This window comes from Nylanderia fulva, unplaced genomic scaffold, assembly GCF_048542155.1.
Source record: "Nylanderia fulva isolate GAGA-0341 unplaced genomic scaffold, ASM4854215v1 Scaffold80, whole genome shotgun sequence".
Classification (NCBI taxonomy): domain Eukaryota; kingdom Metazoa; phylum Arthropoda; class Insecta; order Hymenoptera; family Formicidae; genus Nylanderia; species Nylanderia fulva.
Window position 1 is genome coordinate 187,754 of NW_028190917.1, and position 25,897 is coordinate 213,650.

Sequence of the window (25,897 nt, forward strand, 5' to 3'; positions counted from 1 at the left end):
AATTCTTGACATTTTTTTGAATGCTCAGCAATTGCATGATCGTCCAATGAGAGAATGAAATGGTTTAGAAATAAATATTTCAGGAAGATCAATTATATTTCTTCACCCTGGATCGACGACAGCTTGCAATAACAAAGACGTATTGTATCGCAAGAAAGCTCGTTTCGATCCCGAAAAATTCTAAGATCAAAATTCATATTGAGATATTAATTACTCTATAAAAGTTTTTTGAAATGTAATTGCAAAATACAATTTTTTCTGTTATGTAAAGCAAAAATGCGAATTAGAGAAATTGGCAAAATTAAAAAATTAAGCATTCTAAATCTCGCAAAATAAACTTCAAAATTCTTTTAATTTATCTATTTTATATAAACAATTTTTAAATAAAAAAATTTTTATATTTAACATTTAAAAATTATATTATTTTCACAATAGAAACAGTAATGAATATGTATCTTGATTTATAAAAAAATATGTGAATATAAACAAAATATGAGAAATTGACAAAGTTAAAAAAAAATGAAAATTGGAATTTTTAAATTTTACAAAAAAAAATTAACCTTTACAGATTATTTAATTTTTAAACAGAATAAAGATTATTTAGCAATTAAAATATTTTTCATAAAAATTCTCAAGAGAAATCGGTTAAAGTAAAAATATTTAAAAAAACTTTTTTGAGACGTGATTATTGCCATATTTGGAATAGATATAAATAAAGTAAATGTTCACAAAAAACTTTTAAAAAGAAACAGATTCCTCCGATTAAAAAAATATTCAAATCAGTCTGAGTAGTTTGCTCGTCGTTTTACCTTCTCTGCCTTGTCCTCGTCGATCGGATAGAGATACTTTTCTAGAAGATCCTTCCAGAACTGCTCCTCTTGCAGCGACAGAACGTCCACTTCGCCTTTTTTCAAACCGTCATCGTTCAACCAATACGGTCGCGTGAGGAAGTTGCTGCCATCACGATTACCCTCCGTATTCAAACTGGTCACTGTTTCCGTGTCGCTGGCTTCGTCATCCTCGGCTGGATCCTCGCCGATGGCGCCCAGATGATCAGCGGTTCGCGAACCCACCGAAGAAGCCCTTCTCCTTCCAGAGTGAGGATCCACAGCTCTACAAGATAATTGTAATCTTTTGAAAGCGTCAAAAAAATATTAATCAAATTTGAAATGATCCAGACAAGTTTATCAGGTTTATTTTAGCTCAAATACACATAAACTCGCTTCAAAATCGACATAAGACTTGCTTTTATGGTAACAAAGAATACTTTGATTTTTCACCTCTCGATAGTCTCGAGCCTCTTGCCGAGCTGCTCGAGGGATTCTGCAATTGCCACAAGTTGCTGCTTTTCGGCAGAAGGTTTTCCATGAGTGCAGAGCAGACACTTGAACAAACCGGCCAGGGATATCTCAATGGATCCCTGATCGTCGTCGTTGGTACCCGCACCATTCTGTAGGAAACCAAGTAGGGACTTCTGCTTGGCCTTGCGCTTCGCTTCTTCAGCCTCGCGCTTCTCTTGCTCGAGCTCCTGAATTGCACGAATGTCAATGACAGATCCAAATGGAGGGACACAATCTCTTCAAGTAGCAAGCATACGTCATTTTGGACGACGTCATCGAACGTCAAAATGATGTTATTCTGACGTTTAATCACGTCGTTCTGACATTTAATGACGTCAGTTTTGCTACCTGGGTTGCTACCTGGGAGGATTTGTTTCAATTATTAACCCAGATAGCAAACATATGTCATTCTGACATTTAATAACGTCATTCTGACGTTTAATGACATTTAATGACGTTTAATGACATTTAATGACATCATTCTAATATTTAATGATATTTAATGGCGTCATTCTGACATTTAATAATATAACGTCACTCTGACGTTTACCTAAATAGCACGACATATCCGAAAAAATATTCAGAGAATATTCAGAGGACATTTGAACATCCTTAAACGTTTAATGACGTCAGTTTGCTACTTGGATCTGCTCCACAATTTTCTCGTAAATAAATAATTAATATGAATTTGAAGCACAAGTAGAGAAGTATCCTGATCAGTGCAGATTAGTCAATGTTGGTAAAGTGAACGATCAATTACCGCGTGTTTCTCCTTCGTCTTAATCTCTCGCGTGCCCCACGTAATGTTGTTGAGATTGCATAGAGAGTATATGGTTAGTAGGATGTGCGTTGACGGCACCGCCAGGTAATAGATCAGACCGTGCAGGAGACAACCGACCTCGTACGGGTGCAGGAGACCCGCAATCGCGAACTCGCCTACGATGAGGAACAGGAACCAGGCGTTCGGCGACATCACGCTCTCCCTCATGATGTTTATCGCGTACGCGACAATCACCGACATCATTAGGATTGCGTACACGGTGCTGATCACTGCGGCCACCATCACCTGCCGTTAGCCCCATCAATCCTTGGTGTGTGTGTGTGTGTGTGTATGCGTGTATGTTAATCGTTCTCCGTTTTAAGGGGATCCTAAACGCCGTCCTGTTTTACCGATAAAACATTATTTTTGTGCACCTTTTTCTTTTTCTTGGTTGAATGGAATAATAAGTGCTTTTCCACGATTAAAGTACATATGGAAACAAAGTGCAGACCTACCAATTTTATGTTAAAAGAAAAATTTTTTTAACTAATAAAAAGAAAAGAGTGCTCTAAATGATGTTTTATCGATAAAACAGGACGGCTTTTAAGATTCCCTTAAAATAAAGCGACCAAAGCTCAAGCGAATGGTTGTTTAGGATTATTCAATAATGAAGAACCTTGAGTGAGTGATTGTTATCCAGGGTGCGGTCTCTTCTTGTTGATGTACCATATACATGTTTTAAAGTTCAACAACTGTTATATAAACATAAATATTTCCTCTTGCCGAAGCTCCAAAGCCCTTCTCATCAATGAAAGAAAAATACATATATCCCTTTATGAACCCAGTTAATTAAGATGAAAGAAAAAAAGAAGAAAAATTGATATCCAAATAACAAACTAACGTCATCAAACATCAAAATGGGGTCATTTGACGTATGCTTGTTACCTGGACATGCCATGAACGAACCTTTTTCGTCTTTTTCGTCTGCACCTCTCTGGTACCCCACGATACAACGTTAAGATTGATGATGGAGTACAGTATGAGGAGCAAGTACATGGACGGAATGGATAGTAGGTATATGATGCCGGGCACAATACACCAGAATTCTTGCGGATGTAGACAGGCTGCTATGAAGAACGAACTCGACAGTGATATGAGGAAGATCGCCGAGGGCGAACCTATACCGTCCTCGCCAAGCTGCAGAGCCGTACCTACGATCACCGCCATCATGATCATCGCGTACGCTGTTGACAGGATCTGGGCGCACAAGAGCTGAAAACCACTCACTCTTAATTCCTCCCATTTTGAAGATATTCCTCATGAGAAACGTTCATTTCACTCTCTTGACTCGAAAATATCATAAGTGGAAAATTTTGCCCTAAGAAATTGTATATATATGTTTTGACTCTTTCGAAGAACTTGAACAGTCGCATTCTGTGAGAAATTAATGTAGATTGTTAATTAAGAATTCTGGTTGTTGACACAAATTGCGAGCGACGAACACAATGCGCGACAAAAAGCGAACACATATAGGCATAAAAAATCGAAAAATGTATACCTGTACGTTCGATTTACACGTGAAACAGACAATCATGAAAAGCAAGATGGGGATAATGTTGTAATAGAAGCTGGTCCAATTGTCGATCTTGAAGGCAGCCACGAAGGCACCCACCAACATGAGAAAAATCGTGCCGGGTCCCAAGATCGTGCCACCTGTTTTTTTATAATCAAATAAATAGTCTTAATCATACTTAAATATTTTAATTAATTAAACCTGTCTTTTCTTTGACAAGTTAAAGTTATAATATTGTAGAGAATATGTAAACGAGTAGAAACAATAGATGAATGGTGCACAAGTGATAGAGGCTCTATCTAATAAAAAGGATGAGGATAAACCCTGACAGCATCAAATCCAAAATCGGCGCATAAGACATCTTTAAAATATATTTAAGATGTCTTTTGGATATCATATAAGATTTCTTAAAGCTGTCTTAAAGATTTCTTAATGATATCTTATGCGCCAATTTTGGGCTTGGTGCTGTCTGGGATGTTTTTTCTTTTTTTAGCCACGATTTAACACCAAGTAAAAATGTTCCAAAGTGCCTTAATGCTCAATCGTTCAAATAAATATGTTTTAATTTTATTGAATTTTTTCTTAAGGATGTTCAGGCATTAGGACAAAAATGATGAAAACTGGTTAAATCCAATTGTATTCTGTAGATTTCAACATAAAAAAAAATCTGTTAAAATTTGAGATTATTTTAGAAGGTTGTTAATAGGAAAATTAAATAATAAAATTACATGTAGTCTTATGAAAAATGGGCTAAAAATTATGATATTTCAGTAAAAAAATGATGAAAAAAATTTGAAATTTTTTAACCAGAATAAGTAATATTACACAATTATCCAAACCAAGTTTTAGCTTTATTAAGAAGCTCGTTTTTTTAATTTAATAATTATTTTTGAGCAATTTCTTAGTATGACAAAAAGTGGCAACGTTGCATTCGTTGCAGCAACATTAGAGTTAGAGTAGTGAGGAGTTGTCATTGAATGTCAATGTTATTGAAGTGAAGTTATCTCATTAGGTTAGTATTTCCTTATACTTTACTTTTTGACTCCATCGTTTGAATTTGCTTATATGCTCAACTACAACATTCAGTGCTGTGAATGACACGTACATACACTATCAAATGTTATACAACGTTGCCAAATGTAAAAATGGTCTAACTCTTGAAATTGACTGTACGTGAGAAAGTAAACTTTTAGCAGGGAAAAAGTACTTGTACTGCCCGAACATCCTTAAATTGAATCAACGAGCACTTACCCATCAAAAGGATCTGATAGGAAATGTAGGGTAGCGAGATGTTGTCGTTGATCTTAATCGTGCGTTTCGCATCCATCAGCAGATCCATGATATTCGCGATCGTGGAAGGCACCCAACGACGTCGTTGGTTGTAAAACTCGTTAAATCCTTCCGGTGCATGTGTATAAGCATCGCTTGCAGCCGAATATTCCACCTAAACGTGACAATATAATTAAATTATATACGTATATATTTTAATAAAATAAAATTGATAATACGAGTATTTATTGTACTAAAAATAATAAAAATAATGATAAAAGCTTACTCTGTAACCTCGTTGCAACAGCAACGTGCACAACCAACGATCCTCGCCCTGATCGTATTGCACGTAGTGCCTCGCTTCGTCGGATTTGGTCGTGTATTTCTTCATCACGTTGTCGTCCATTAGTGCCTTGCCACGAAACAGCGAGAAACATCCAGGACTGCAAAGCACGCAGCCGATCATGTGCTCGGTAGCCTTCTGCAGCCAGTGACCAATCGCATACTCGAACATCTGGTACCACACCATTGGTCCTGCAAGTTTTATGAAAAATATCGTAATAATCGGACATTAAATAAATATAATCGTAAAAAAATCTCTTACTCTCTCTCTTCACTTGATTATATTTAATAAATGATATAACAATTTCTCTCTAGACTTTGTACTAACATCAACATAGCTACATTAATGTATACCATAATTGAATCCATTTTAGTCACTTTTATCAATTATTACAGACATACTAGTCGTTTAACTGACCAAATGATCTTACCAGAGCCAACTGGATGAATTCGACCGCATGCGGCGCCCAAGTTCTTATTCTTCTTCATCAAGTCCACGAGAAGCTTCACCGCCGCCGGTTGGAAGTCAATGTCACCGTCAAGTGTCAGCAGATACGTATTCTCGGCGATGACCTCCTTGCGATCGACGCTGATCGGTAATTCCATAAGCCGATGTCCGAGCAGATAATACATGTACATTACCTAAATTTGAAAAGAAGTAAGAAATCAAGACCCTAATAGCACAACATACCCGAAAGATATTCAGAGAATATCCTTAGGATGTTCTCTGAATCATCTTCGGGATATGTGTGCTGTTAGGGGAAGGTACAAATTCAAAGAATCAAGATTAATATAGAGACTCTAAGTAAGTTTGTTAGATTCTAAATATCTAAATCCTAGTTACAGCTTAAAAGAATGAAGGAATCACCTGGCTCCAACGCTTTCTGTGTCGGATCTTGCTTTTGTCTTTTAGATGGGCGATCATCTTCGTCTTTCCAGGAAGAGTCCAAACCAATCGTCCGCCGTACGGAGTCGGATACTTCTTGGGTGCTCTTACGTGCATCCTCGTTTTATGCACGTCCGACGCGGCCTCGTCCAACGTGCCGACCAAGAGTTTTACGAACCTGTTTACCTGCGACTCGTTTTCATCGTGATCTGACAGCTCGAATGCGTCGTCGAAGAATATGTGAGCTAAAAGAGAAAAAAACAGGCAGTTTTATTTATGAAGCGAGACCAAATAATAAATCGACAAATACCGCTAGGACGATTCCCTAATAGCACAACATATTCAGAGGATATCCAGAGAACATTCGAACATCCTCAGAATGTTCTCTGAACGTCTTCGAGTTATGTGAGCTGTTAAGGTTCGTTCGATTAATGATGATGAATTGCTAATTTGCCAACTAACTTTCGAATTCGTAGTAATCGGGATCGACGACCTTGAGGTACTTCTGGGCGACGCGTCGTGCACACTGGTCCTCGTCCAGGCGCAGGATGCTCTTCAGGAACTCCATCATCTCCTCCTTGTTCTCATGCCACATGGTAGCGCAGGCGTAGATCCTGGTCACGTGATCGCTGCTTTTCACCGCTGAAGGAGGTGTCGTCGAGCCATCCGTCTGCTCGTAGATTGTTTCGTAGTCACCGTCGCCCTTCTCTTTCTCTATCTCCGCCAGATCCTATTGAATCGATCCATTAATTAATTTAAATTGAGTCAATAAAAAAATATAAAATAAAGAAACTATGAAGTCTTCTGATTGAGAATATACTTACTTCGACTTTGACTTCTGGTTGATCGTCTCTTCTTCTGTTCAGTCCCATCGACTGATCGATCAGCAGAGAGTTGTACATCGGCACCACGAATAGCTTCTCCGTGGCTGCAAGACGCTCGCATTTGGGCGTCCAAATGTGCAGGGTGATCCAGGTCTGCGACAGCAGCCAGAGCAGCCACACCCAGGCATACTGCTTTGACACAAAGTCGTTGAGGAAGTTCGGCGGTGGCGATTCATAGAACAGATAATCTGGAATGGTGCCGTGGAAGAAGCATGGATCGCTGTTGCGAAGACCGCAGGCGGCGATCAGCAACGAAATCGATACCGGTATCGTTAGATTCACCGGAAACGCGTAGCTAAAGCCCTGAATCAGGATCTTGCACGCGAATTTGCCTGAAAGTCAGAGTAATTAAAATCGTAATAAAATAAATTATTTAGTATATATTAATGACAATTTCTCTACTCTTTTCTGATATTTATCGTGTTACAATTGCTACAATTATAATTTTTATTAATGTTAAAAATATAATTGTGATATTTAAAAAGGATCCAAAGATAGCTTAATTCCCAAATACAAACTGACGTCATTAAACATCAAACTGCTACCATTAAACGTCAAAATGACGTCATCGACGTCAAAATAATTATTTTGACATTTAAAAATATAATTGACATTTAGGAAGAGTTAATTTTAAAATCGTTTACCGAAAATATAGGCAAAGTAAGAGCCGGCGATCTGCAGGAAAAGAACGTAGATGGGCGTGCTGAAGTCAGAGTTGACGATCTCGCTGATGTCGCCGGTTACGATCTCCGAGAGATCAGGTAAAGTTCCACCTGCTGCCGTCTTGATGGACGTGACCGTGATTCTGTGTTCGCTGAAAGCGCTACTCAACATGGTGAAGAGATGGCCGACGTTTTCCCCTTTCAAGTACAATATCAATACCGAACTAATGAAGAACGCCACAACCTTCCAGATGGATATTAACATGTAAGTGAAGTAACGCGTCAGTCGCATCTCCTTCTTCACTCTGCCGAGAGTTCTGATCAGACCTGCGAGAAAGTGAAAAATTGAAGCGTTTTTAAAGAAGGATTCTAATAATTGAGAGATAAATATTCAATAAATAAAAAAAGCTTCTTAAATGATTTCTATTGATTTAATCAAAGAATTTTGTCTACCTATTCGACTCTGCGTGGAGACGTAATTTTCCCACCACCCGCAGGAAACGAGGAAAAGCGCGACCGGAATCAGCCACAGGGAGTGCTTCGAGTTCTCCAGCAGCGGCCAAAGGACGAAACTGGTCGTCTGAGCGGCCAGGGCGGCGATATCGACGAGAACGAGCACGAATCGCTTGGACTCACCTTTGCTTTTGTTACGAGAAAGTAGGCCTGTAAGAATTAATAATGTACGTGTTGCAGCGTGCGGTGTTTCGCTATTCTTACATGTGATTATTCGTTCGATAACACGGAACTGTGGAAAGATGGAACGTGAAAGTCGAACGCTCGCGATCGAAAGCGGATTCTTATTTCCTTTAATAATGAAACATGCAATCGTTCCGCACATTACACTACTTAATAAAATAGATTATATATAAATCGGTAAATTTTATATATGTATATAATCTAAAAAATTTTATCTTTCTTTTAGGTTTTTATAAATTAATTCTGTAGATCTAAAATAAAATTTTGGAAAGGGAAAGACTAAATTAAAATTAGAAAAAGCAAATAAAATTTAAAAAATCAATAAACTGAAACATAATTGTACTATTTATTATTAATATATGCTATATTCAATTTTATTATTTTATTTTTTTTAATTTTATTTATTTTTTATATTAAATTTCTTTTAGATATTTTTTACTTTACTTTAGCTCTATATAGAATTAATCACAAACTTTAAAAAAAATTTCTTAAATTTAAAAATTAACCGATCTAAATTTGTTGAACTCGAATAAAAAATTACCCAGCAATCCAGGAACGAAGCAGACACAGTTGGTCAACATCGCCCCCTTGACGACATCCAGTTCCGGAAGTACCGCCATGAACATCAAGGAACAACCCACGACGTGAAACGTCTCCATGAGGAAGACCAGAAGAAAGTGCGACAATTGTGGCTTCTTGTACGACTTGAAGATGCACATGCGAATGCTGCGCATCAGCGCGCCGAACTCTGGTATCGACTGCGCAATTATTATGCACCAGATCCAGGCGATCCTCTCAACCTCGGGCAACGTCACGGTATACTGATTTTCCCGATCTGCATAGAAGGAAAGATGAATCGCGCAAAAAATTATTATTAAAAAAATTAATAAAAGTAATAAAAATAAAAATTAATATCTTTACCTAATTGTCTGTTGCAGTAGAATATTTTTCTGTCACGTTGGAGCTGCGACGTCATAAAAAGGATCGTGCCCTTGGCGACCACGCCGCTTCCCAGCACAATGACGAAAACCAGTAGATAGACGAGGACCTTGATCATTTGCACCATTCTTTCCAGGCACTTCTGGTTCGCCATGGAGCCCGAGATGGAGTCGGTTTTCAGCGGTGGATTTCGGAATACGTCCCATCCTTTCGTCTCGACAATCGTGCGTTGGCTATAGTTGTCAGTTGAAATGTTATTTCGATCGGCCGACAAATTAATTTGATCGATATCAAAAAATTTTCTAACTTTCTAATTATTTTCGTAAGCTATTTTATTTTTTGCCATCTACAATGTAATAAAAAGTAATTTTATTTCTTCTCAATTTTAATTAAAATAGTCTCTATAATAATTAATAATAAGCAATAGTAAACAATAGTAAGCAATAATAAGTAATAGTATGCAATAGTTAGCAATAGTAAGTAATAGTACATAGTAGTATTAAGTAATAGTGTAAGCAATAAGAAGTAATAATAAGCAATAGTAAGTAATGGCAAGTAATATAAGTAATAGTAAGTAATAATGAACAATACTGAATAATAGCCAGCAATAGGAAGTAATAGTTAGCAATAATATAATAATAATAGATGATATTCAGCAATAGTATAATCAGCAATAATAAACAGTAGTCGCCAATAGTAGATAATAGTAAGTAGTAGTAAGCAATAGTAAATAAGTTATAGTTCCAATAATAATAAATAATTGACTCCTTAATAATAAATCAATGTAATTTTCTCTTGATCTTTATTTTAAAATATATACTGTATTTATCTAAATTTTATTTTCTCCAATATTTCTGACCTGTTTATTTTGTATTTACTTTAGAGTTTGATTTTATTAAATCTTTTTTTATTCCTAAAAATCGCAAAATTTTTTCGAGATAAAATTAAGAAGAAATCGCATCAATAATGATGAAATCGTCACTTACCTTCCGACATAGTCCTGAGTCAGAGGAGTGCTTTCACCATCCGAAAAATCATCCGGTCCGGACATCGCGCCACCGCCCGGTATTATGCCATTTTGATGTTGATTCTTCGCCATTCTGCAAAAATTAATTTTATTTTTTTTTTTAATATTTTATTTTATTTTTTAAATTAATTTTTATTTGCAATCTTTTCGCATTTATTTTAAACGCAATTGTGTATCAGCTGATTTTTAGGGAAATGCGAAAGATACAAAGTTTCAAGATCTAAGGCATCGTAGAATATCTAAATCCATTTTCAAAACCATTTAAAATATTTAAATTATAAACAAAATTTTTTAAATTATTTTTAAATTAAAATTATATAATAAACTTATAAAATTATATAAAAATTATATAAAAATTGAATATATACATATATATAAATAATAAAATGAATAAATAAAATCTTCTATTTTCTATTTTTTCTACTTTATTTTGAAGTTAGATATCAAGCTTGTCGTCGCTCTCTCCGTATTCTTCCGAAGAATAATGCCTCTCTTACAATTGTCTATCTAAATCCCACGATTGCGAGATTAGATTTATAAAGATCCACGAAGAAACGCAAGATTAGACTCGTAATGAAATTTAGATCAAAAGACTTTCAAAAGTCTCTTGATCAAAATTTTCATTTCTATCGCCTCCATCTTGTATATCTATTAATTATCATATTTATCCTAGTTTCATTTCATTATTATCTAATTATAAATCCCCCTTCTCTCATATATGTAAGTGTGTCACAACTATAGACAAGTTTGCTCAATTTAGTTAGCGTCAATTCATTTGAATGCGCAAAAAATCCTCGACGATTTGAATTTATCTCGCATTAAGCGTTCGCCCAATTTATCTCTCCTCAGCATCTGGCACACGATGAAAGAGAGAAGGGTGGGAGGGGGGAGGGGAGGAAATATGTATCTTTGTTCGCGAGAAAGATCCGGGGTTTCTGGTTCCTGGACTCCTCCGAGAGAGAGACTGAAAGTGAAAGGGAAACGAAACGTACGACGTGGCAGATAACGTAGCAAGGACGTCCACTGCAATAACTGCGACTCCGGCCGTTGCCGCCCTCCTCGAGTATTCGCGTATTTGAGATATCCCTCGACTTTGTTCCTCCCCCCCCCTCCTTGCCCCTTCCTGCATATTCTCCCGGTTCAAGAGCCGTCAAACTTAAAAATCGCCAGCTCGGCGCCGTTCTTAGCCGCGGATCCTTCTTGACCTTCTCCTTTTCGTGTCTCTCTCTCTCTCTCTCTTTATATATATATATATCTCTTTTCTTTGTTCACACTTTTTTTGATGGACTGTCCACGCCCCTCGATAAGGAGACAATGGATGCAAAAAGAAAGTATTTATCGAAGCAAGAGAATAGTTCTTTTAATTCGAAATTGTTTTTTTTTTTTTAATATATCGCAATTTTATATTATTTCTAATTTTAATATTTCGATAATATGTTTTACAAAATTATTCAAACACATATAATTATTTATTAATTAATTTTTTTTTTTTAATTTTTTTATTTTTAGAAAAAATTTACATTAATATTTATTATTAATTTGACATTTCTGTAAAGTTGTAATATAAATTGATGATGTAGAAATAACTTGTTTTAATTAGCATATGATTCATACACAATATCCGGAATCGAAACTTTGATTTTTCTATATATCTAAACGAATGCTCGAAATCGCTCTTTCAATCGCAATTTAAGTTCTCGATCGATTTTCTTTTCCCTTTTTAGAATTCTTGACGCATCGAAACTGTGAGGAAGTACCGTTAGCCATCAATTCGGAATAATAAGTTTCTGAAACGCGTTCGGGTGCAACGAACTGCTCGAAATTGCGAAAGGAAATGCGGTTGATCGAAGGCAGTTAAGGCGTTTCTAATAATCAGTTAATTGTAAGGATTATTATGGTATACAACAATCGCGCTTTCTTATTTGTTCGTCAGGAGGAACAGTGAATTTCCGATACAAATCGGCTAATAGAAAATTTAAATATTTAGAAATTACGTTAGATTAAGTTAGATTTATTTATCAAAATTTGAGGACGATTGTAAAAAAATTTACGGAATGAAAAATTAATTTATTGAAAAATTTATTTCATAAAAATATACTCAAAATAATTAAGGGATTAAAAAATTGTTCAAAAATGGGCAAATTTTAAATAGCTGTAACTTTGTTATGAAAAACGATAATTTGTATTTTAAAAAAGGGTTTTAAAGCTTGAAATCTCTACTTTCAAAAGATCAATGCTTTTTTTCACTTTATTTAATTTTGATATTTTTTACATACAGAAAACGACGAACATAACGAAATGGAAAATTTTCTTGTCGCTTTATAGACAGTCGCATACACAAGAAGATTGGAAAAAATTTTTTGACATTTTCACGTTAAAGCCTGAAGTTTTCCCTGTAAAATCGTTTTTTAAAATTTCAATCTTCCTTTATCAAGCTATCGCAAATTGAAGAGAAAATACCATTTTTACTTTACTCGTTCATAACTCCGTTAACAAATCGGCTAATAGAAAATTTAAATATTTAGAAATTACGTTAGATTAAGTTAGGTATTTATTTGTCAAAATTTTTATTGATTGTAAAACAAATTTACGGGATGAAAAATTAATTTATTGAAAAATTATTTTTATAAAAATAGACTCAAAATAATTAAGGGATTAAAAAAAATTGTGAAAAAATAGGCAAATTTTAAATAACTGTAACTTTGTTTCGAGAAATGAGAATTTAAATTTTTAAACAGGGTTTTAAAGCTTAAAATCTCTACTTTCGAAATATTATAGCTTTTTTCATTTCGTTCGATTCTGATATCTTTTACATACAGAAAACGACAAACATAACACAAGAGAAAATTTTCTTCTCACTTTGTTGACATGTCGCATACACAAGATTTGAAAAAATTTTCAACATTTTTACATTAAAGCCTGAAGTTTTTTCTACAAAATCGTTTTTTAAAATTTAATTTTCGATTTTTCTTTATCAAGTTATCACAAATTAAAGAGAAAATGTCATTTTTATTTTGATCAATCACAACTTCGTTAAAAATCATCAGCAATTTTAAGAATAGATTCTTAAAGCTGAATCTTTGTATCTATAGTATGATATAAATATTGAATTTTTTTTAACTAGTTGAGCTTTTTTCAAATAAGTGAAAAATAACAAAGAAAGTTGCGAGTTTTCTCCTTTTTGTTTAAACTTTTTGTTTAACCTTTGAAAAAAAGTTACGTAAAGTGACTAAAGAATTTTATCGATTAAAATTTTTATATCTTCTAGTATCCCAAACTTGGCAAAAAATCACAGATGTGCTGTGATAATTTCTTTCTCAAAGAACAAATCCAATCGTACAACTTCCACGTGATGCGCTTTGGATGAAGTTGATATCGACGGTAATTTTGGAAATGATAAATAACATTACATTTTCTAAATTTTATATAGAGACAGTTAAAAGATTATGTTAAAAAGTAGAACAAAAAATTGTTCTGTCACGGATTTTACTTTTTTTTTTATTTTTTATCAAAGCAAATCCAGATTTTTTTACATATTGCATATATCAATTATTTTGAAAATACGGAACACTATAAAGAAATTATCACAACAAGCCTGTGATTTTTTGTTCAATTTAGGGTACTTGGAGGTACAGAAATTTTAGTCGATAAAATTTTTTTAGTTACTTACATGACTTTCTTTCAAAGTTTCAACAAAAAGGAAAAAACTCGCAAATTTCTTTGTTATATTCACCTATTTGTAAAAAGTTCACCAGTTAAAAATCCAATCACAATATCATACTATAGAGCAAAGATTTAGCTTTAAAAATCCATTATTAAAATTGCAGTACAATGATTTTTAACGGAGTTATGATCGATCCAAGTAAAAATGACATTTTCTCTTTAATTTGCTGCAACTTAATAAGGAAAAATCGAAATTTTAAATTAAAAAAATGATTTTGCAGGGAAAACTTCAGGCTTTAATGTGAAAATGTCAAAATTTTTTTTTCAAATCTTCTTGTGCATGCAACATGTCTACAAAGTGAGAAAAAAATTTTCCATTTTGTTATGTTTATTATTTTTTGTATGTAAAAGATTTAAATTCTCATTTTGTGAAACAAAGTTACAGTTATTTAAAATTTGCTTATTTTTGGACAATTATTTTTATCCTTAATTATTTTGAGGAATGTATATCGATTAATTAAAGATTTTACATAGTAAACATTTTTAAACTTAAAGTTTAATTTTTGTAAAAAACATTTATTTAACTAATAATTGCTGTCTTTAAATATATAATAAAAGATTTTATTATAATAGAGAATAGATTTATACAAAGATGAGATGATATAAAATAATCAATTTCTCTTCATTTAGCAAAAATAATTAACTTATCTCATGGATAATAAAAGATATATTTATTTCACGAAAAATTCTCATTTATCGAGAGCAGTAAAGGCTGATTCAGCAGAACTCAGCTAATTCGCGTCTTATCGATTTATCATATGGATAAACCGCAGGATACAGAGAGAAATCCTGGCGCGGAATCGCCCAAGAATTTCTTATGAATGTATGTGTGTGAGTCAGAAAAGGAGCCAGAGTTCTCGAAGGAACGCGAGGTCACGTGGAAAGGAACGACCTTGCCACTCGGCGGATATATTTCGAGAATGGATCTTAACGAGACCTCCAGGAGAGACCAAGGAGAGAAAAGTAGGGACCAAAAAAAAAAGGAGGGAAAAACACGAGATTGCCGATCGGCAGCCGGATCCAGTTCATCGTCCTCGATAGTTCTCGATCGTGAATCAAGCACTTTTCCAAGCCGTTCCCAGGAGAAGTGTGTGTTAATTTAGTTTGGTCTCTCGGCTATTTTTATTTCATCGCTATACGAGAGAGGAAAGAGAGTTCGCCAGTGGTACCCACGATTTCTAGCGATTACGTACATGTACAGGATGCATCATAAAAGAAAAAGAAGAGGGGAAAAATCGCGAAGATTCGTGCACCGGAGTTAAATCGCCGAGCTCTTCCGCGTTTTACGCTTTTAGATCTAATGTACTTAAAATTCTTATCGTTCGACGGCACTTATCGAATTATCTGTCTATATATTGGATTTTTTTATATTGGAGTAGATTATATTTATTTCTCTCTCTCTCTCTCTCTTATACATATGATTATACACTTTCATTTATATGTTATTAATTAATTTATCTAATAGTATAATTTATATACCTGTATAATTAATACATAAAATATATTTATGGCAATCGTAACTTGTCAGCTATATAGTTTAATTAATTTAATCAATTTAATTAAAGTTTTATTTTGAATCTTAACTTGAAATTACGTCTGTTTTAAGGATGCAGTTCGAAACAAAATTTTATTCTCGCAAAACGTTTTTGAAATTATTTTTTTTTTCACAGTTAAATATTTATTTCGCGTATAATGTGTTTAAAATTTTTAATGAAAATATTTACAAAATTGAATTTTGAAACGCACTAAAAGAGAAAGAAGTTATATGTAGTTTCTCTGACGTTAAGCAATTGTTGCGTTATTGCGAATATAAATCATATACCTCGCCATTTTCAAAGATAAACGCGACGAAACTTTCTAATGGAAATTTTCACCAAGAGACAGTCGTCATGCTATTTTCTAAATAATGATACAACCTGCGACAATCATAGTATATATATATATATTGATATTGTATACATATATTCAATTATTTATTCACGTTACATGTTGATAGACGCATTTTGAAATTATTATTATTAAATTATTAATTTTCTAATTAATATAAAATTATTAATAATTAACAATAATTAGTAATGTAAAAATTGTGATCTAAAGATTTTTTTATCTTGTTATTCTTTACAAGACGAAATTATTATTTTAAGATACTTTTCGTGAAAAAAGGAATCCGTTTTGTTATTTCAAATCTCGCGAGAATAATAAAAAAAATTATACAAATCAAACAATAAAAATAAAAACAATTAATAAGCAGAAATAAATAAAAATAAAAAATTTTTTATCAAGCGAAAATCAATGAAACCAATCATCGAACAAGCGATTCTCTTGATAACCGACAACAATATTAAAATAAAGTACTCATATTGCGATAATACATTATCGTTTGATATGCCGTGAGATAAAAATCGAGGAAATTTTTATTGTTTTTGTTTGTGTCGATGATATCGATAATGTCGATAATATCGAAATAAAATGACCGACTTCCACGGACAATTGCACCGGATTACAAGAGGGATAAGTCCGTGCGTCATCCGTTAGATAAATGATGACTTTACGTGAGAAAGAAGAAAAAAGTATCCGGACACGAGAGACACGCTTCCTAGCCGCTCTAATCTCTCTGTTGCGTCAGCAACAGCAACTCCATATCGCCAAGATCGATCTAACGCACGTAAACGCGAGAGATGGATTATAGGGATGAGGTTCACACGTTATTTCAAAATGTCATCTATTTAGTACTTAAAATGTATATCCATTTAGTTCAATATGTACTTAAAAACCTAAGAAGGAAGTTAAAAAAGATCGATTTCCCGACTATCGATGGAACCTAAAATTCGAGTTCCATGGGTATCTATGAACCATGTAAGATGTAAAAATGATGGGTTAAACACGTTCTGGTTAAATACTTATCAAATAGTTTTGGAGATCAATAATGTTTTAATATCGACATCTTCGATCCGCAATCTTGAATTTTGCGATCTCGATATTAAAACACTATTGATCTGGAAAACTATTTGATAAGTGCTTAACCAGAACTTGGTTTGATTGAAAATTCATCCATGTCATCGATTTTATAGTTGTCTTCAGATCGATCGAATGACGCTATTTTCAATAGTTTTGATAGATTTTCAATACTTTCCTCGGGTCTTTAGGAAAAAAAACCATCATTTTTACATCTTATATGGTTCATAGATACCCATGGAATTTTAGGTTCCATCGATAGTCGGGAAATCGACTTTTTTTAACATCCTTTTTTAAAAAAAATCAACTTTTTCTCTTTCTAGATTTAAAAATAATATTCTCAATCTTTCATTTAGGTTTGACTCTACTTAAAAGTATTTTCTTTCGTAGTAATCATAAAAAGTTCGAAACCATGAATTTGTTCTTTATTGCTGCTCTGATGAATTAGTGCAGATAGATAACACAAATCCCATATACACAAATTTGAATCCACTTGATGTTTAATCCCATCACTAAAAATTTCTCATGAAAGGTTCAAACATACTTGATTCAAGTTCAAATGTACTTAACAAGTTTTCTCCTATTTGTTTAAACGTTAAAAAAGGTTACACAAAAATTCACGAATTTCTTCATTATTTTCATCTTTTGTCAAAAATGTACGAGTTAAAAAAAATTCAGTTACTATATCATACTATAAAGTAAAGATTCAGCTTTAAGAATTCATTCTTCAAATTGCCGTACGATGATTTTTAACGTAGTTATAAACGAGTAAAGTAAAAATGGTATTTTCTCTTTAATTTGCGATAACTTGATAAAGAAAGATCGAAATTTGAATTTTAAAAAATGATTTTACAGAGAAAACTGCAGGCTTTAACGTAAAAATGTCTAAAAATTTTTTCCTATCTTCTTGTGTATGCGACTGTCTATAAAGTGACAAGAAAATTTTCCATTTTGTTATGTTTGTCGTTTTCTGTATGTAAAAAATATCAAAATTAAAGAAAGTAAAAAAAGGCATTGATCTTTTGAAAGTAGAGATTTCAAGCTTTAAAACCCTTTTTTAAAATTCAAATTATCGTTTTTCATAACAAAGTTACAGCTATTTAAAATTTGCCCATTTTTGGACAATTTTTTAATCCCTTAATTATTTTGAGTATATTTTTATGAAATAAATTTTTCAATAAATTAATTTTTCATTCCGTAAATTTTTTTTACAATCGTCCTCAAATTTTGATAAATAAATTTTGATAGATAAACCTAACTTAAATCTAACGTAATTTCTAAATATTTAAATTTTCTATTAGCCGATTTTTTTGTATTGGAAATTTTTCGGTAAAATGTCCGCTTTCAGAAATATTCTATAACATTGCAGCAATAATGCAATAAAAAATATATATATATATATGGTATATATATATAATATTATTATTGGATTTTTTTAATGTGCCAAATACATGATCGGACTGAATGTTCTGTACCTACTTTATATTTTTTGCGTGAATTTTATTTTCATAATATTTCTGAAATGTTGTTGCAACGTTGTTTAAACTATATTGCAAATTCATGCCTATATAATATTTCTGCAATTCTGCTACGCAATGTACAGCATTGCAATGTTGCTCCAAACTTGTGTGCTGTATGGGTTATAACATACCCCACCCAGTAAGCAAAAAATCATTGCTACAACGTTATTTTTGTTGGCAAGTATACTTAAAAACTATATATATATATATATAGTTTTTAACATTGCATGCAACATCATTATGAACAAACTTTGACATCGATTTAGAGGTTTTGGTAATGTTAAAATTAACGTTTTTAAAATATTTTATTAATATTTTGAGCAATATATGTTATTAAATAATATCTTTAAAACATTTATAAAACATCAGTTAAAATATTTTTTTAGAATATTTATTAATAATATTTTAAACATATATTTATATATAAAAAACATTATATATTATAACGTTTAGAAAATTTATATAAAATCAACATTATAAAATGTTGATAAAATATTTCTTACTGGGCATATAGCGCAACAAGATTGCAGCAGCATTGTGGCAACATTTCATTGCAATATTACAACATTGTATAAACAGTGTAAAATGTTGCAGCAATCTTGCAATAAAATAAATATGTAATATTACTATTGAATTATTAGAAATGTATTAAGTACATGATCGAACTGAATGTTCTGTACCTAATATTTTTTGCGTGAATTTTATTATTTATAATATTTCTAAAATGTTGCTGCAACGTTGTTTAAACTATATTGCAATATTATTGCAAACTTGTGTGCTGTATGGGACTTAATCCCATCGCTAAGATTCGTATGTATACCTGAGATAATTGGCGATAGCGAAAGTAACAGGCGCAAGGTCACGCCGTACCATAAATATGCAATTATCGCCTCCTCTCTCGCAACAACGTGACTCTCTCGTCTCTCGTCACGGCATTTCGCACGCCGCCCTCTTACTCATCTCCCAAGACGATCAATGAAGTTCCGCGAGATCGTTTCGACACGCGCCTTCGAGGCTATCCTTACTAGCGTTCTCGTTACGCTGATTCGCCCACAAACGCTTTGGGCGATTGTTATTTCTTAACCTACGCACTTGTTCTTTCAGCTTCTTCTTTCTTTCATCCCATTTTGCGAGATCTTCGAAAACCTCAGAAAATTTTCATGTATATTTTAGGATATTTCAGAACCGGATATCTGGCCAATTTCGGTTTTCCTTAGCAAAGATGTCGAAGAAGGTCATTATTTTTTTTTATTGTTTCCATCGTGTAACTATGCTTTAAAAATTAAATTCTATTAAATTGCATTTGAAATTATAGTTTGCAAAAAGCTTTTTTTATCACTTATAACTCAAGAACTATTGGTACCTTGACATTTTCGCTGGAGGAGAATCGACTTTGAATTTAAGAATTTGTTATTCAAAGAACATTTTGTATATTAATAATATAATAATTAATATAAATATTATAATATATATGTAATATATATTATATATAGTATTATATATATATATATTATATATATATATATATATATATTTATATTTATATTATGTATATTATTTCCTTCTTGCATCACAAGATAAATTTGTGATTATTTATTTTATCATTGAGGAAAGATTTTTATTATTTATTTTATTATATCTTTTTCTTCTAAGAAAACAATTTTTTATCTACAATTCAAGTGATATAATGTTATGTGCAATAAAATTTGTTCTATTTCTCAGATGACAAACAAATAAAAAAATATTGTTTGCACGATCTCTTCTATGTTATTGTACATAAAATAAATGCAATATTATTTAAAACATTAAAATTATCGTATTTATTTGTTTTGAGCAATTTTTATATAACCGAAGCTCTTTACTTTATCTTTTTAAAGTAGTGTTAAAAGAGTTTTAAGATACAGTAATGCGAAAAGAATTCAATAATTTTAATAAATGTTAGAATTTTCCAGATTAGATAAGGTTTATGGTGCCCAGATCACGATATTTGCTGTATAAGTAGAGTCGCTGCAAAGATGAACCATCAGAATTTTAAAAAATTGGAATTAGTTCTTCATAATTCTTGCAACGATGAACACCCAAATATATCTATTTTTGTTGGTTGCCGTTTTTGCAATTGTCTCGGTCTTTGAAGTCATGGCCAAACCGTCAATTGATGCTGATGAGCCTGATACGCTATCACGCTCTAAGGTAAAACTTTTATTTAATAAATATATATATATATTGTATATATAAAATTAGGTTTTCTATATTTTTAAAAATTCTTATATTTATACATTTAATTATTAATAATTTTATACAATTACAATAAGTAATTGTATGTGCCTATATACATGTTTATGATATCAAATAAAAACAAATGACATATTTTCTCTTTTATGTTTTTGTCAAAATTATATACATGAGATAATAAAATTATACTGTGAGAGTGTACATGAAATAATGCATGGAAACATATTATAAAATAAATTAATATATTTTAATAAATTTATTTATTAATAAACTTTTTAATTTCATTTTTTATTTGTAAATAAGAATTTTTATGTAAAAATTATTTTGTTGTGTATCAAAAATAAAATTTATATGTATATTGTAAATTTATATATATATATTTTTTTACAACCACGCAAATAAATTTTTATACAACATTATAATTATCAATTATAGTTATGTTTTATGTAAAAATTAAATTTAATTTACTTTTTTTGTATTTCAGAGGCAATTAGATTTATTGGGCAATCTGTCAGAATTCTTACAAACTGTATTGGAAAATGTTTTAAAAGGGCTTTAAAAAGTCACTTAAAGGAAATTATGGGATAAAAAGTTTAATAAGTGATTATTAATATATTCAGCTGAATTCTTATCCCATGGCAATATTATGTATTAAAATGTGAAAAAATATTTTTGGTGACGGGATGTAAAATGTATAATATGTGATTATATTACCTTATTATCACATATCAAAATATATTTTGTGTGAATAAATATCTATATCATAAACAAGTACAAGTTTGATTTATAATTTATATGTTAATTCCTTTTGTTATCTGGCAATCGCAAAATTGAATTCATATCATCATATTTCTTATCACATAAACCGTAATTTAGAAAAAAATTAAATTTAATTATTAATTATTGTATTATTAATTATTAATTAATTATTAATTATTAATTATTAATTAATATTTTAATGTTTCCTATTTAAAAAAAAAGAATGAACTTATAAAAATGCAAATTAAATATACTTTAATTCGATTATACAATATATTCCGCATAAGTAAATTCCAAATTTTTGAGGATAAAATTTCATTTTAAAATATCAGATTTATTTTAAAAATCTATATATGTTTAAATAGAAATATATAGAATCTGCGTATGGAATATATAAGTATTTTCAATATTTTGTGTTTTACAATATATGCGTATATGATTATTTTATATATTTTATATTATATTTTAAACTGTGATTATAATTTATAAATAATTATAATACACATATAATATGTGTACATATTATATATGTATTTTATATAATAATATAGAAAGAGATATATATGTATAAACATAACAATATATTAAATAATTATTAATATAATAATAATAATTTTCTAATTTGTAGTTCTCGTCATTTCGGTGGATTTGTAGCTTTGGCACGAGATTCCAAGCCTCTTTAGATTTTTTACGTACGTGTAACAAATTAATTAACACATTCGAATTGCATTGTTAGATTTTTTTTTATTCCTGACACGAGAGAGATTTTGAAATCTTAGCATTCGAAGTCTAGTACGGAAACTTGCGCATAGTTTTCGCGTAACGGCGCAAATGGGGCACGCAACAAAACTACTTTCATTTCTGCTCGCGGCGGATTAATAAGTAGGAAGTTAACCCAGTAAAACCACCCAGTAATTGTGGCGTGAAGCGCATTCAAAGTTAAATCGCGATCGTCTTAAACCTCTCTCCCATCTTCGGCTTTCGAATAATTAATTTCGAGTAATCGACAATTCATCTTTTTAGGTTTGAAAGGATTTTTTAACTTGTCGAAAAGTCATGATGTATATAATAAATGCATTTTCGAAAATGATTGTGCGCTTTTATCTTCTTAGAACTCTCTTTTCTCGAGAGAATTAATATCGGAATTATTAATTGACCAATATAATAGGTCGCGCCATTAAAAATAGCCATTAAGTAGCTATAAGCTAAAGAATTTTAGTATATAGCAAACCACAGATATTTTTAAAGATCGTAAAATCACTTTTAAATTCATTTTATATTCACGAATTTCAGACATCGAAAAGTTTAAAGAGCACAGGATCACTTATTATTAAAATTTTACGTTCGATAAAATAAAAATAAAATATATTTATAATAAATATTTTATTTATATATATATATATATATATATATATTTATTAATGTTTATTATTTATGTAATAATTAAAACTCAAGAGCCTTGACTGGGTTTATTAAACGTCAGTTTAAAGAGATAATTCAGTATGCTTAGTAAACAGAAGGTCTCGAATCCAAACATTAATGGAGAAAGATAAATGGAGAAAAGTTGATAAAAAAAAATACCACAATTTCTTTCACTCACTTGCGGACGATTCGGTCTCTGTTAAATCCTTATCCTGGGTATCCTCATAGTCGACGACGGATGACGCTCGACGGAGATGCTTCAGGCTCGCTTCCTGGACCAGCTTTCTCGGATGACGTTCGGAAGAAAACTGTTCCCTACTTTCGCAGGTCGTGTCTTCCCTCGACGTGCGGGCACATCCGTTTTTCTCGATCGCACAAAACAGGAAGGCGAAAAAAAAAACTCACGCGAGAAAACTGTCGCAGAGACACGAAGAGATCGCGCAAGATCGGTCAGGTGAAAGCGGAGTCGAGGTGAACGTCAGACTGCCGTGGCATCGTCCACCAAGATAGGTAGTTCTCCTCCGAGAGGTAAGTTCTTCTCTCCCCTCCCGATCGGTGCACTTTCACGAGAGACAGAAAGCGAGGCGAAGCAAAAGTGAGAAACTTCGACGCGGGAGAAGCGATGAGCGAGATCCGGAGATTTTTTTTTTTTCGACGGTCTTACGAGGACGTGAATTCGGCGATTTTTTTAAATTCGTCGATTTTGTAGTTCTTATTCGTTGTGTTTTTCCCCTTTCGCATTTGATCGAATCGTTCGCGAGAGATCGAGGCGAGATTAAATGTCAGACTTTCTTGCGCGATAGTATAGAGTGGAATGTTGCCAGCAAATAAGGAAGGTTTTGCGAGCTTGTGAAACGGGTTGCCTGGATTAAGGGGATCCTAAACGAACTTGGCCGAACTCCGACGGATGCTTTGAGAAGCTCTTTTGTTTTTTCCTTTTTTTATCGACAAAATATGAGATTAGATAAATTGACCGGCCCTTTTATACAATATTAAAGGGCAGACAATCTCTCTTTTCCGTCCCTATATAACCGAGATAGTTTTCTTAGGAAGAAAAATTTATAGAGAACACTTATCTATTAAGGGGATCCTCTAAACGCAGTTGAGTGTCAGTCCTGTTTTATCGACGAACTGTGACGTTAAATTCAATTATAAATCTATTTATTGGCTATACGGATTGTTTTTTATCTAAAATTAGAACGCTTCGCCCTTTGTTAATACCCCTACAGCACGAAATATTACTAAAATATTGCATAAATATTTCAATATTGTGCCATATTACCAATACTGCAGCAATATTGTGCAAATATAATAAGTTATTATTTTATTGGAGACATTGCAAAATATTACTGCTATATGATAATGCAATCACATAGTTCTTTCATTTACCACTATGCGCCGCATACTGAACTATCTAACTCGCATTAAGTTTTAGTCCCGAGAATTATTGTATATAAAGCATGCAAAAAGTAGCAATTACAATCAACACTTTTAATCAATTTAATTTTTTCTGATACGATCCTAATACAGGGAACTCAAATATTAAATTGATTGCTCAGAAATCAGACAAATAAATGTCTGAATAAATAAAAGAAATAAAAAAATAAATATTCTGCAATATTTTATAAATATTATATTCACCTTTGTAGAAATAAATCAGTATCATTGCAGAAATGTTGCACAATATAGTTTGAGGGCGGGCATATCTATATATTGGCAGGCTTTCAGGAATATTGCATGCAATATTTTAATCTCGCAAAACAATATTTTTGCAATATTCCGTCAATATTTCGTGCTGTAGGGACACCCATATAGCACACAAGTTTGCAGCAATATTGCAACACCATTGCAATATTGTACATCGCATAGCAATATTACAGAAATATTATATAGGCATGAATTTGCAATATAGTTTAAACAACATTGCAGTAACATTTCAGAAATATTATGAAAATAAAATTCACGCAAAAAATATTAGCTACAGAACATTCAGTCTGATCATGTACGTATTTGGCACATTTCCAATAATCCAATAGTAATATTACATATATATTTTATTGCAATTATTGCTGCAATGTTATAGAACAATATTTCTGAAAGAGGACATTTTATCGTTGCTGCAACCTTGCAGCAATCTTGCTGCAACATTTCACAATGTTTATGCAATATTGTAATATTGCAATGAAATGTTGCCACAATGCTGCTGCAATCTTGTTGTGCTGTATGAGTATTAATACTTTAATTTGTACAGGAAAAAGAGATTTATCAATCTGTATAGTCTCATATTTCTTGATTACAGAATTATGAATTTTTATTCTATAATCTAGACATATACAGATTGATAAATCTTTCCTGCGTACAAATTAAAGTATTAACAAAGAGCGAAGCGTTCTAATTTCAGGTAAAAAACAATCCATATAGCCAATAAATAGATTTATAATTTATCTAACTTCATATTTTGTCGATAAAAAAGGAATGTGATTAAGAGGATTCTAATTTAGAAACAAAAAATTAATTTTTTAATTTCTTTTGTTTTTAACATAACATCGATGGATTCCAACTTTGTTTCTATAAAATTAATTTATTAAAAATTAATTTTTTGAGGACTAAAACTAATTTTTTTTGTTTTTAACATAAAATCGATAGATTTTAACTTTGTTTTTATATATATTTTAATCGTGGAAAAGCATTTATTATTTTATTCAACCAATAAAAGAAAAAGGTGCAGATAGATCATTTTGTCGATAAAACCAAAATGCAGCTTAAAAAACCCTCAAAAATTCCCAAAATCATGTTATTTTTGAAACGTTACATGATTTTTCAGAATACGATTTTTTAAATGTAATTCTCGAAGCAAAATAAAATTATTAATGTAGAAATAAATAATAATAAATAAAGTCCCTCTTAT

The 25,897-nt window shown here is 31.8% G+C and overlaps 1 protein-coding gene and 1 long non-coding RNA gene across 6 annotated transcripts in view; one reads left to right on the top strand and one right to left on the bottom strand.

Moving 5' to 3' along the window:
• kkv (hyaluronan synthase-like protein kkv) overlaps window positions 1-23,477 on the bottom strand; it is a 29,024-nt gene extending 5,547 nt beyond the window's left edge. For 3 of the 5 annotated variants that reach the window (XM_085489328.1, XM_029303761.2, XM_085489329.1), the window contains exons 1-16: window positions 23,168-23,477; window positions 10,338-10,451; window positions 9,334-9,584; window positions 8,954-9,247; window positions 8,170-8,379; window positions 7,699-8,043; window positions 6,995-7,386; window positions 6,633-6,900; window positions 6,153-6,415; window positions 5,716-5,926; window positions 5,229-5,476; window positions 4,925-5,117; window positions 3,659-3,813; window positions 3,067-3,372; window positions 1,281-1,528; window positions 810-1,113 (exon numbers count right to left, since the gene is read on the bottom strand). In XM_085489328.1, the coding sequence (XP_085345454.1) occupies window positions 810-1,113; window positions 1,281-1,528; window positions 3,067-3,372; window positions 3,659-3,813; window positions 4,925-5,117; window positions 5,229-5,476; window positions 5,716-5,926; window positions 6,153-6,415; window positions 6,633-6,900; window positions 6,995-7,386; window positions 7,699-8,043; window positions 8,170-8,379; window positions 8,954-9,247; window positions 9,334-9,584; window positions 10,338-10,450 (3,801 nt within the window). In that variant the 5' untranslated portion in view covers window position 10,451; window positions 23,168-23,477. The remainder of the gene's footprint in view (window positions 1-809; window positions 1,114-1,280; window positions 1,529-3,066; window positions 3,373-3,658; window positions 3,814-4,924; window positions 5,118-5,228; window positions 5,477-5,715; window positions 5,927-6,152; window positions 6,416-6,632; window positions 6,901-6,994; window positions 7,387-7,698; window positions 8,044-8,169; window positions 8,380-8,953; window positions 9,248-9,333; window positions 9,585-10,337; window positions 10,452-23,167) is intronic. The other 2 variants (XM_029303759.2, XM_029303758.2) reach the window with 1 other exon arrangement.
• On the top strand, window positions 20,439-21,585 carry LOC114931635 (uncharacterized). The gene is made up of 2 exons (XR_003819714.2): window positions 20,439-20,766; window positions 21,293-21,585. It is a non-coding gene; the product is annotated as an uncharacterized LOC114931635 (long non-coding RNA).
• Window positions 23,478-25,897: the final 2,420 nt, after the last annotated feature.